The following is a 13,797-nucleotide window of genomic DNA, read 5'->3' on the forward strand; positions in this document are numbered from 1 at the left end:
ACTAATGTAAAATAATACAAATTATTTGTAGTGATTTTTTTAAAGAATCAAATTCATTTTAGTGAGATTTACAATAAAAATCAGAACATTGCATCAAGTAAAATCCAATAATTTTAAATATTTTTTCATTATGGCCACATTTTACTGTGATTCAAATCTTCTAATTGCCTCAAAACAAATCTTAGTTGACTGTTTAATGTTTTTAATACCTAATGTTCAGTTTTGTGTCTGCATTTGATTTCCTGGAGTGTCATGAGTCAGTAGGTAAACGCTTCAGGTCAGATTATGGTAAAGCACCACCCTGACGTCTGCTCTGATCTGGGTTTTTGTCTTTAATCAGAGAGCGAGTGGAGCAGAACATGGTGGAGGGCCGGATCCGGAGCCTGGCCCTAAGCTGGCACTCCTAAATAACCAGCTCCGGATGCATGTTTGCTTTTCTTTTCCTTGTCCCGGCACACAGGATGGATTATTGTGAGTATCTCTTCATCTCACTGTAATCATCTCCTCTCACATTACCAACAGAGGACCACCTCCACTCAGACTTGCTCAGGATTAAAACCACCCACCAGTCCACTGAGACTAACTGTCTCCGGTGCACTTTTAAGACGCGGTGCATCTTGAGATTTTCCATCTGAAAGCAATGATTTACTGAAATGTATTTCCCCTTTTTCAACTCTGGCATCTTCTTTCTCAATTTTTCTGTTTGTTTGCTTTTCTCCTCAGCCTTTCTTCTTTTATTCTCTTACTTTTTCCGTTCATTTTTCATGATATCTGGAATCATTATAGCACATAGTTGTACTATATCTTCTTTCATTGATTAAATCCTTTAACACTCTTTTACATTTATTTTCTCTCCAAAGGATTTTTGTCTTATGTCCAATAAAACATCAGCTACTGACTGTTTTAAATGACTTCTGTCAGATTTATTAGGCCCTGTAGAGCTGTGTGAGACTGTGTAGTATTCATCTTAGGGAAATATTTTATACCGTTAGAAAAAGTGCAATTGTAGCATTTATAGAGCCTGAAAAGGCCTTCTGGTTACAGATGTTTGCTGATTAGTGTGTGTGTGTGTGTGTGTGTGTGTGTGTGTGTGTGTGTGTGTGTGTGTGTGTGTGTGTGTGTTTGCTGGCCTCTAGTGGTCATATGTGGTATTACACGCGCTCAGAATTACTCAGATCTAAAAACTCCAAGAAACTGGAAAAACGATGTAAAAAATTATATATGTGCACTTTAAATTTGTTTGATTTGTATTATTTATTTTTAATGTATCTCATACACATCTAAGAATAAATCAAACTTTTTAAGATATATAGGCTCAACAAGGAATTTCCTTTTTAAGTGTTTAGCTTAAACTTTAAAATTCACTATCAACAAAAATGTAGTTTTGTTCATCAGTTATGTTTTTTGTTGTTCTCTCTGAATGTTTGACATGCAGACAAGTGCGCAGGGCAAACTTTACAAGTTGAAAACAGCAGAAAACCTTGAAAGCACATTTTCTAAATGCATTTATAACAAAAATTTACTATAATCTTTAAAAGTATTTCTAGTAGTGATGCACCGATATGAAATTGTGGGCCAATAACTGATATTAATATCACTATTATGGCCAATAACTGATATTTGCAGATACCGATATGCTGACAATGCTTGTAAAATCAGCTAAATGAAAATTATTCAAGCTGAATTTACATTAGTATGTACACACACCACACACATTCACGCTTCTGAAATGAATACATTCACTGTTCACGTGACTAAAAAAATACACACCACCCCCCTCACCCTCTGAAACAGGCAAACAAATGGAGACAAGATGTAAAAAATATTGGTTGTAAATATCGGCCCAAATTTATTTATCAGAGCGATACCGATATGTTGAAAAATGATTAACATCGGCCAATACCGATATTGATGCCGATGTATTGTCCATCCCTAATTTCTAGTCATCTTATTGTGTCTTTGTAGTGGAAGTTAATAAAATCTTTTCTTTATGTGGTTTTTTAATGGTAAAAATGTAAAATAATGCTCATTTAAGGAGGAAACAGCAGTCTGGTTTCATGTTCATTTCCTTTCTGAATGTTTTCTTTCCACCAATTACAGCACTAAACTCTAAATATTAGTTGAAAGATGGATAATACAAAAAATGAAGTTTTTCACAGTCAAATAATTTTCCCCACAGTTTCGTGCTTCATAAATGTGTATTTGAAGGAAGAAATTGCAGCCCTATTTGTATTATTATGTGACCATTGGATAAAAGCTACCATTATGTAAAACGTTTGCAGATATTCAGATGTTTTTTTAAGTTCATGAAAGGTAGAAGCTTGTCATCTTCCTGTGGTGTAAATTCATGTAATACCACATTTTTACCTGTAGGGGGTGACTTTAGGTTGATTAAAAAATTGCAATAAATCAAACAAAATCACTTAATTCTTTCACACTTCTTCCTATTCATTGACTTGTGTCTTCTGTCCAGAATAAAGATTCTTGTGGTTAAGTACCTTGCATAATTTTGCACTGAGTTCTCTAATTTTTGATTTCTTTTCAACCTTCTTTTCAACCTTTTACAACTAAAACAACTTCAAAAATTGTGCATAATCCGATAATAAAGGGCAATGCAGCATGCATAGTGAACATCTTTTAGTTGCTTAGAGAGTTAGTTGCTTATTTATCATTATTATAAAATAATGGGTGCATGGTGGCGCAGTTGTTAGCACTGTTGCCTCGCAGCATGAAGGCTGCAGGTTCGAAACTCGGCTGCGGTCTTTCTGCGTGGAGTTGCGTGTTCTCCCCATGCATGCGTGGGTTTCCTCAGGGTACTCTGGTTTCCCCCACAGATCACAAGGCCTATAGGTTATAAATCGTAAGTCGCTTTGAATAAAAGCGTCTGCCAAATAAATAAAAATAAACAATATAAACATGAAACATCTAAAGTGGGAATGCCATCAGCAACCTTACTTGGGCTTTAGTTCAGGTTGCAAACTCCCAACACGTTCCTTCAGGGGGACATGCAGTGTGCAGCTGTTGTTTGCAGAAGGCTCCAGGGGCCCACAAATGTTTTAAAGCAGCGTAGCAGTCAAGGAAATTCATTAACGCTGGAGAGTATCAGCTGACTCCACCACTGTGGGGTTTACTGTCTCCTGCATCTATGTAATAATCACAATAATGATACCTGGTGTACAGTTTCTAATTGCTATAATACTACTACTATGATGAGGACTACTACTGCTGCTGCTGCTACTACTACTACTACTATTAATAATAAAAATAATAATAATAATAATAATAATAATAAACTAATAATAATAAATACAAATAATTATCTTTGCAGCAAGAATATTTTGATGATTTTAATACATCAAACATTATTTAATTTAATTTAATTTCATTTAATTTCATTTAATTACTAACTCAAGCCAGTATTTGACTTGCGTCATCTAGCGACCTGGAGGTCTACTCTAGATGAAGATGTGCTACGTTCATAGTTTTTCGGAAATACATAAACTACTCAAGAAAAAAAGCAGACGTAAAAAATTACGTTTATTTGTATGTATTTGTTAGAACTTGGGCTATTTAGTGCAACAGTTATAATTATGATCCTCCATTACTTCCTGGAAACACAGTACTCTCAGAGAACAGATTCTGACTACTTCTTATATTTTACTTTAATTTCATTGGTTTATTTATTTATTTTTTGCTATTGTTTTGTTGTTTTGTTTTATTTTTTGCGTCCACTGTTGCCATTGTTGACACTGTTGAAAAAATGTCTGTCAATTTGTACATTTTTGCTGTTTATTTCATTGTTTTGGTTCAATTCACAGCAACGCTAAAACCAATCATTTCACTTTTAAAAGCCTTTTTTTCATTGTCTTGCATTAGATTTTCGTTCTGTTAAACCTTTATGGTGTTTTATTTTAATTTTTTTATCTTACATTTTCTTTCAATGATTTTGTTTTTAGTCAAGATTTTATCAGTGTTTTTTTTTTCTTTTTTTTTTAAAGATTTATCAGTTTTCCTTCAGCTGAAGGGATTTTGAACGAGGAAACTGAAGTCTACGAGCGATACCTGAACGCCACACAGACTCCCAGTTTTAAGGAGGGCTGATGATGTCATTTCAAAACTTCTGTCGCTGCTCCACAAGTCAGCGCGGCTAGTTGCTGTCGGGCGTTTCTCCCGTGAAGTCAAACTTTTATCGGACATAAGTTATTCTAAAAGACAATTTTATCGGAGGACGAACTTCAGACAGAGCAGCATTTCTGCTGGAGACATAGCAGGAGGGTTCCCGACAGAAACCCGAGGACTGGAGCCCCTCTTTCTGCGGGCGAAAAGCGACAGACTTTTTTTTTTCTCCCTTAAACTCCCCAAAAATGAATCGCAGCTTTAATAAGTCGCAGCCTTTGCGAAATCCTAACTGCAACGCAGTGGAGGTAAAAAGCAAGGTGAGTGGTTAAACTGGGCATTTTAAAGCGATAAACTGAGGTTTTAAGGTGGGTTTTAAAGAGATAACATGAGTTTGTTTTTGTCTCCTAGCTATTTCGATCTTTCAGAACGTTTTTAACAATTTCAGATAAAATTTTCCATTTGTGAGCATTAAATACTTTATTCTGTCACGAAAATGTGAAGCCAGAAAAAAATTTGAATTTGTTTTTCTGAATTTTTTTTGCATCTTTTCACTTTTTTTCTTAAAGTTATTTTTACACGTAAACGCTGTAGCCACTCGATGTTTTGAGGATTTAATTAGAGACTGAGTGGATAAATTGAATTATTGAGTTGTGTAAATGAACTTATATCATTATGAAACACGATTTGTGGTTAAATTAGTTACATAAATGACATAATACAGCCATATTTGTTCATTTTTGGTTGAAATAACGGTAAAATTAGTCAGTGAACACACCAATACCAAGTTGTTTTGTAAATAATTTTGGATGATTCTTAGCTCACCATTGCTAAGATATTCCACTCAAGCAATACGTCTTTTCATTCTAGAATAATCATTTTGAAGTTAATGATTATTTGTTTATTGTTTGTTATTGTTTACCGAGATTATTTGGAATCTGTGAAAGTCTTTATCAGAGCTGTGTAAAAATTGGAAATCGGTATCAGCCCCTTAAAACCAGAATCGGTGCATCTGTGGTTTAAATCCTGACAGGAACATCTCTCATCTGGGAAGTGACTCATCCTGTCCAGAAGGCTTTTTTTTTACATCTTCTGCCCAGTTTCAGTGCTGGGGCTGACAGTGAGATGGTTTACAGGTGCTCTGATAAGGAGGATGACAGCAGCTGGATCAGGATCTGTCCCAGAGCTGACCCCAAACAAACACTAGCATCAAAGACTTGTGATTTCTTGCATCTATCAGTGGATGATTTGTGTTGTAATAGACCCTAAAAGCTAAATAACATCAGTTTCACCACTAAAATGTGTTTGTTTGTGGGTGTGACTGACTCATCAGAAGCTGTGTACCTAGCTAACGTCATGCCATCACAGCACAGCCGACCCACCGTTCTACCACGTCAGATACTGAAATACTTTATGTAACACTGAAAGGAGATATTTAATCCCACCTCACACATTACAGGTGAGATTTGTCATTTTACAAGATTATATAACAGGAAATATGCTTTAAATCTGCACTTTTTTATGTCAAAGCAGAAAAGAATAATATTTTTTTACTCTGCAAAACCTTCTCTAATGGATTTCTCAGAATGAAGTGGTCAAACTCATTCTAATCTAATCTTAATCCGGTCTAACCTGCCCTAAACACACTAGAGTGGTTTGAACCTTATTTAATGTGTGCAAGGAAAGTTTAATCTGATCCAAACTTAAATGATTTAGTGCAAATTTTCTTCAACATTCCTCATATTTTTTTAAATGTATTGGAAAGTTTTACTATTGGGGGAAAAAATGGAAAAAGGAACTCGGCGTTGCACGAATTTTGTGTGGAGATTCCGAACGGATGCAATGAAGAGTTTCTGCGTCTGATCAACAAAAACGATCACTGCAAATACTTCCTAAATGTCTCTGATGTTTTTATTTCGTAATTATGGAAAGCAGCTTCAAATGTGGGCGTCAGACTCTAAAAAAATCCACCTATCAACACCTTCTAGTCCTCCACAAAAACATGTAAAAATATCTTGTTTATGAGGAAGACATTAAAGTAAGAAGATGAGATCAGTCAGGAGCGACTCTTGCGGTTGGAGCGTGTGATTGTGTGTGTGGTTTTCCGTGTCCCTGGTTCTTGACGGTCCGTGTTTGGTTTTCTCAGGGGAAACGGTCCCAGCGATAAGCTTATCAGGGATAACACTGGAGGTGTCTGGCTGCCTTCGTACAGAACTGGTTTCAATCACTTAAAGCTCTTACCACAGAGGGATTATGGGTAGGTGGGTGAGAATGGGGGAAGGAGGTGAAAATTCACCCCCGCTCTACGTTTTTATTCTTACTTCAGTCATTTATATTTGGCTTTTTCAAGTAAATATCACAAATGTATCATTACAGCTGAAAAACTTCCTCCACTTGTAAGGGAGTGTTAGCCAAACGTGTCTTGTTGCTGCTGTGTGTCAGTTAAAAGGCCGCGGACGTGTTCCAGCCTGCCGTGCTTCGCTTTGCCCTGATTGGCCAGAGAAGAACAAGTGATGTCATGTTTGTAGTGATTTATTCTTAGTACTGGGTTTAGTATTGGAGCTGGTGATTAATCCTGCCGTGTCGGGGCTTGTTCGAAGCCTAGAGCCGATTCCGCGTGTGAAAACAGATTGTTCACGGCAAAAACGTGACATGATGTACCAGGAACGCTTTCCTAATCAGCAGCTGTGATGGAGGTTTGGAGTGATAAGTGTTACTCATTCCCCAGTTACACTGAGTTAATGTAGTCTGTTCAAGACTTGGTTTCACTTTCTAGAATCTTAATGACCCAGTTCTGAACACCGACTGAACCGGTGTGTCTGCCTCTTGCGTCATCGTTTAACGTAGGTTTTACTCGGGTCGTTTTGGTGCAAAATCCTTTTTCCTTTAAGTATCTTATTTGTTTTTGCTTTAAATAATTTTAGTAAAACAGTTCAGAAGGTAGATGAGACGTCCCCTTCGAGACGCCGTTAATGGTCACCCATTTCTCTTACGACAATACCAGTTTGCCAGGTAACAAGATATTTAGCTCGCAGCTAACTTTGACTTGCTGGTTCTTTTAAAGCTACAGTGGCTAATTTGGAAGACAAATTAGCTTAAAGGTGTGGTTGACTGAAAAAACATTTTTTAATGGATTATTTCTGATTGTAGTCGGTCACTGAGTTTTTCATGCAGACTGAACGTGACAGTAGTCTCCTACCTATCTGCTACATTAGTTTGTGAGAGAAAATAGACGGATTAGAAAAGCCTGACAGATCTACGTCACACTGTGAGTTAGCATTCATGGACTCGCCCATCTTGACTCACGACGGGGAAGGCTGTTGTTGTTTTAACATCCAGGAATTGGCAGCGGGTGTCTCGGGTAGTTTAGGCTAACTGTTAGCATTAGCAACTTCAGGCTTGTGTTATTGGTAGAGATAAAACATCCACGTTGCAAGTTAGGGGTTAGGTCACTGCTGTTATACAATCCGGGGCGAGATGTCCAAATATCAGGAAAAAAGACAAGCCATGTTAAAGGGATATTCCACCCATAAGTAGGGAAAAAGTCATTTTCCTGACCCGGCTGTACTTAATTTGCTTTAGCTTAGCATAAAACACAGTAAGTGAATGGATCCAACTAGCATTATGAATAGTGACCCCACTATTGAGTGATTTTTTTTATTTAATTTATTTATTTAGACTTGGCCCTGCTGAGCTGGGGGTTTGTGGGCTTTTTTGTGCCCTGAGTACTGCCTGCAAGGCCTTCATTCCTTCTAGAGACTACATCAAATGTAAATATGTACTAAAAATGTAATGTACTAAACAAAGTGTCTAGTAACTTGTGAATTAGATGTTCTGGATTTATTCTGGTCCCGCTTCTAACGTTTATAGCTAGTTTGATTCTTAAGCCTGATTCATGCTTCTGCGTCTGCGTCAGTGCGGAGACACGCAACGCCATTATCCGTCCTTGCGGGCCTGCTGGAGAGCCCCGTAAGGACTTACGGAGTCGAGCTCTCTTTTCTAAACATCCGTCCGTCGAGACGGAGAACGCAAGCTTGTGATTGGTCAGGCCACCGCTGTCGTCTACACCGCCGCCATTGCGCCCTCAAAAACAAAAGAGAGCCGAGTATATCTAGTGACAGACACAGAGAATCTTGAAGGATTCTTCGCAAAAAAACTCTAAAAACATGAACGTTTAATCCCCCCGTGACTGGAGGAGTGAAAAGATACGCAGCAAGCGTTTTATTTGTGGACGGAAATGACAGAAAACGTGGGTTTAGAGGTGGGGAGTGCATGAAGAGGTGGAGGAGGATGAGAGACAAATATGTCCGTGTTAAAAAGTCTTGTATATACAAAAAACACAATCTAAACACAATCTAAACACATTATCTTGGACCGGATACATGACAGGATACCACAGAACAGCGCTACGCCCTCTGTTGTCCTGGCGGGGAGTTGCTTTGCAACACTCCCCAGGAGACGGAGAAGTATGAGGGCAAAACGTCTCCGTCCGTGCGTGTCTGTCTGTCCCTGTTGGAAGTGACGGAGAAGCATGAATCAGGCTTTATCCTTGTCAGTTTAAGTGAGATAACTAGGAGGATAAGAACTCTTTCTTTACCCTGAAGCTGAATGTTTCCTGTTGTTGTGTAATGCAAATGTTTCCGAAATAATTTAGTTAAAACCGGTTTGTAGGAAGTGTGGATGCTCGTTTACTTTGCATTGCTCAGTGGCTTCTTTACAGCTCTCTTTCTGCTACTTCCTCTCCTCCTCTGACTGCTTTTATCAAAATCTTTCTCCCTCTCCAGTATGGAGCCGAGTTCCGGAGGTTCTCCTTGGACCGGGTCAAGCCTGGCAAGTTCGAGGAGTTCTACAAGCTCATCCTCCACATCCACCGCATCGCCAACATGGAGGTGTTGATCGGCTACGCCGACGTGCACGGCGACCTGCTGCCGATCAACAACGACGACAACTTTTGCAAAGCAGTGTCGACTGCTCATCCGCTGCTCAGGATATTCATACAGAAGCAAGGTAAAGCAGAAAAACGTCTTACTTTTTTTAAATTTGTGGCTTAAAACTTGTGATTAGTTAAGATTACGGCTATAAAACATCGTCTTTGACATTAACTGCTTCTCTAGCTGCTATAATTGAGCTGAATTAAATGAAGTTTCACCACACAATAGTTCCTCATTCAGTTTTGTTCTGCGTGAGGAATTTTTACGTACTCTGAGTGTTTCTGTGTGTTTTCGGCCGTCTTATTTTCTGGATCAGTCTGTGTCTGCCCGGTTAAGTCCTGGTCCTGATCCAGAAGAAGCGCCGGGAGGCAGATGAGCACAGACGCGCGGACCCGTGCCTCTGCGGCTCCGTAGAAATCAGGTCATTGAGCAGAGCCTGAATCCCGGCATACCAGACATTACTCCGAGACAAAAGATCTGCATGAAAGGAGGAGACTCCTCAAGGAGCTCCCTGCGTTTGGGGAGTTTGTGTCGATTCCTGCATGCAATACCAAAACCACAGAAAGCCGAATGGGACCCAGGTCCTCTCTCCGTCTCTGTTTCCCATTGATCCTAACTTTGGAGTGGGTCTTGACTGGTTGCCAGCAAACCAGCCAGCATACAAATGAATCCATCAACATGCACGTTCATTCAGACCCTCAATCCTCCTTGGAATGTCCCACGCTCGGTTGCATAATGACCGCGAGTCCTCCAGGGTCTTGTTTTTGTCGTCTACTGGTTCAAACACAAAAAGCTCCACCAGACCGTGAGCTCACCCGACCAAGTCTGAAGAACTTTATTGCGATTTGATTAAGCATTTGCCAGTAAATCCTGCAGATTAAATGTTTGTTTCTGTTTTGTCCGACATTCTACAGAAAAACACACAACTGATAGAAATATATTTTTAGGTTTCATTAGTGTGTTGCCAAGAATCTGGCGATGATAAATGACCCGCACTTGTATAGCGCCTCTCAGAATAAGGACTCCAAGGCGCTTTACACTACAGTGTATCATTCATCCATTCACACACACATTCACACACTGATGGTGATGAGCTACGATGTAGCCACAGCTGCCCTGGGGCACACTGACAGAGGCGAGGCTGCCGAGCACAGGCGCCACCGGTCCCTCCGACCACCACCAGCAGGCAACGTGGGTTAAGTGTCTTGCAATTCTGCTGTTGTGTCCAAGGACACAACAGCAGAATTCTCTGTCCGGAGCTGGGATCGAACCTGCAACCTTCCGATTACTGGACAACCCGCTCAACCTGTTGAGCTACTGCTGTCCTGATGCGATACACATCCTATTGTGAGTTGTATCAAATCACCAGATAGCTCCCTACTTAGTGATTTTGGTGGAGCAGTTCTCTATTTTTCTGCAGTCCTTTTGTTAGTGGCTGGACAAAGAGTGTGTGTGTGTGTGTGTGTGCGCGCGCGTGCGTGCGTGTGCGTGTGTTTACCTCATCCGTGAGAGGAGATGTTGCGCTCTGTGTGGCTCTGGTGTGAGGAAAAAGTGTTTATGACGACCGTATCAGACAGTACCAGCCTGTAAGTGCGGTGGTGTCGCCGTGCATCTTCTCCAGCCTGCTCGGCAGACGCATGACTCATCGGTCAGTAATAGATTTGTTTTTAATGAATTAACTGGAGGTTTATGTAGGTGTAAATCAGAAAAAAGCTGCACAAAGAACAATATCCTGTTTTATTAAAAAATGGGTGCGTTTGTTTCTGACTCTTTGATGTAAGGGCGTTTCAAAGAGAAATAAAATCCTACAATTTGTCTTTGTGCTTGACTTATTTTGAACTAATAACTCTGAGATCTAAGTTACTAATAGTTCAGATCGTTTTAACTCTTCGCTCTGTCAGACACCTAAGATGCACCACTTTGCCCTCGGGTCAGCTTTCCTGCGAGTCCATGTGCATCCTTTTCTATTCAACAATGAACCCAACCACACGTCTCTTTCACCCACCTGACGCTCCCTTCCAGGCTTGGATCTCCTTTTGTTGGTGAAACCACTTGAACACACTCCACCGTTTTGTGGCGAGGCAAAGAAAACCCTCCTGATGGTACTCGTTACTCCCCTGTGGGGACGCACGGCTGCTTTGTTAACTGATGACCTTTTTCCAAAGAGCATATGAATGAGAACATATGTATCTCACTGCAGATGAGGGCAGGGATCCCATCTCCATTAACAGCAGAGTGAAAAGCAAATCAGTCAGACGTTGAGCTAAAAGTAAATCAACTGTTTTATATCTCAAAGGAACCATAACCAGGTTCTTCTACACCCAAAGTGCTCTTTTTTATATTTATGTCTTCAGCTTTTTTTCATTGTGGGTTGCAGAAGAACCCACAAAACTTTCCTCATGGGTGTAAAACTCATCGACATATAAATATTGCACAATGGGTTTCCATAGGCTCCAATAACACGTTTTTGTACTAAAATGGGAGGTGGCCACCACCGCCATTTTGACCGTGTCACAGGTTCCGTCAAGACAATTCCACAAAAAGGAAGAGAGGAGGAGCTGAGGGTGGGGCTGTAAGGCTGGGATCAACTGACGACACCCGGTCGAACTAGCTACAAGCTAACCTGAAGCTAACCCAAAGCTAACGCAGAGGTGGGAGCTAAGCTAACGGAGGTAGCAACCTAGCTACAACTGGAGTTAACTGTGCACAACACCAGAGCTTCTGAGTCAGAGATACGCCGGGCTGACCGCTGGGTAAAACCGGGTGGAACACAGAGGTCTCCGAGACCTCCACAAGCCGGCAGCCGCACAGCAGACAAGTGCTACTGCCATCTGAGATGCGCAGAGCTGCTCCTGGGGAGAACCGGGTGGAAAATCGATGAAATAATCGCAGGAAAAAAATCACGATATATTGCCATATCGATATTTCCGATACACAGCTTTTGAATATCGATATAATATTGCTGGAAAAAAATCACGATATATTGCCATATCGATATTTTCTTACATCCCTAGATTTAACCAATTCTCACTGAACGCAAAAAAGTTAAGCTGGCAGAGATGAGTTCCACGTTTCTCAGACACAAAGCTTCCGGAGGCTGGAGGAGTGAGGAGATTTGTGTTGACGCTGCTCAGTCGTGTGTAGTCACCCGATGATTAAACATTGAAGTTTGGGGTCACGTGTAGGTTTTTGAGATGAAATCGCTCAGAGGGGGGAAACGTTTAGAAACGGAGTCAAATTCCATTAAAAGTAATTTCCTGTTTCTCGCTCCTACTCTCCGATTAACTGGCCGAGTGTTCTATCGTGTGTTTTTCTATGGAAATGATGGGAGTACTCGCTTCTCATTCGTTTTGCTGACACTGATGCCGATAAAATGTAGAGCAGGTATTTGCATGAACGATAACACCTGTAGGAATGTGAAGTTCAGAGCTCCACCTGTTATTATTTAGTAGTATTGCAAGAAAGAAACGTTATTTTCTTTGAGAAACCTGCAGATGAAGACTCTATATTCACTTTTAGTTGCATCGTGCACGACTCCCCTCCTGTTTGGTGGCTGTTTTTGACGGTACCAGTGGGCTGCACAGAGGTGAAACTTAACAAAGAGAAAAGAACCCTGTTCGGGAGTGGGGGTTAAAGGTTTAAGCAAACAGAGCTGTCAAGTCAAGCCCAGGTCATGTGTGTTGCGTTTATAGCTCCATCAACTCGACCGCCGGCCATCCGCACCTGTGAAAACGTGGATCAGATACTGACATCGGTCAAGCTAAAGAGAGACGTTGTGCAGAATCTGCAGCCGGGCCAGATTAAACCCTTCAGTCATTCGGATCAGTGATGTTTCACATCAGCGGAGAGGAGATATTTCCTCTTTTATTATTGCAGAATTTTATTATTACTGAAAAGGAATTCCACAGTTTAAAGGAAGCCCGTCATTTTAAGTGGAACAGGAAACTGTTTTGATGCTTACGAAGAGAAAAGTATTGCTGATTTTTGTCAAACTTTAGAGTTGCTTTGGTTTGTTTCGACGAGACAAACCATTTGGCTTTGTCGTGTCTTAAAGTTTTGCAGAAAGGGTTTGATATCTTATTTCTTGTTTACAAAACTTCAAACATCCATTTCAGTGGTGTTTAGTCAACTTAATGCTAAGAAATCTTGCAAATATTGTGTTCTCTAACCAGAATCCATTTAAATGTAGTTTGTAATCATTAAATATTATGGATTGGCAATTATATATCGTACTTTTTTTTTTTACTGTGAGATCGTAATCAAGATTTTTTTAAAGAAAGATTTTGAACTGTTCTTCTGTTTTTTTTCACTGTTTAGCTCATAATTGAACAGTGCAATCAAGCTGTGCTAAAACAACAATAAAATCCATTTAGAGCAGATTTTTGCAGATTTGCAAAGATGTGACAGCGTAAAATGTGACCATCCTATCCTGGCAAGCCATGGAAATATATACAGTGATCCCTCCCTACTTCACGGTTCGTTTATCGCGGATTCACAACTTCGCAGATTTTTTCTTTGGAGCCTTATTCAAGGGAAATTCGCCGATTCGTGTTATTTTTCACCGATTCGCTGTATTTTTCTATGCGAAATATCAAGAAATTCCTGTTTTTTTTAATCAATTTCATCATAAAATGCACTTTTTGTAATAAAACTATAAAAAAACAAGTAAAAAAAATTTTCTATGTAAAGGGAGGGTTTTAAAAGTCTGAATACTGAATACGTACCTGTTAAATACTGTAAATATGGTGTC

General features: G+C 39.9%; 2 protein-coding genes across 2 annotated transcripts in view; one reads left to right on the forward strand and one right to left on the reverse strand.

Annotated features, from left to right (window-relative positions):
• The window catches only part of jarid2b (jumonji and AT-rich interaction domain containing 2b), a 346,573-nt gene that overhangs the window by 251,156 nt on the left and 81,620 nt on the right, over positions 1–13,797 (reverse strand). The window lies entirely within an intron of this gene.
• pard6gb (par-6 family cell polarity regulator gamma b) overlaps positions 4,191–13,797 on the forward strand; it is a 35,654-nt gene continuing 26,047 nt past the window's right edge. Inside the window, exons 1-2 of the mRNA XM_070547387.1 lie at positions 4,191–4,436; positions 8,901–9,123. Of these exons, the coding sequence (XP_070403488.1) occupies positions 4,365–4,436; positions 8,901–9,123 (295 nt within the window). The 5' untranslated portion in view covers positions 4,191–4,364. The remainder of the gene's footprint in view (positions 4,437–8,900; positions 9,124–13,797) is intronic.

Source organism: Nothobranchius furzeri, chromosome 19, assembly GCF_043380555.1.
Source record: "Nothobranchius furzeri strain GRZ-AD chromosome 19, NfurGRZ-RIMD1, whole genome shotgun sequence".
Taxonomy (NCBI): domain Eukaryota; kingdom Metazoa; phylum Chordata; class Actinopteri; order Cyprinodontiformes; family Nothobranchiidae; genus Nothobranchius; species Nothobranchius furzeri.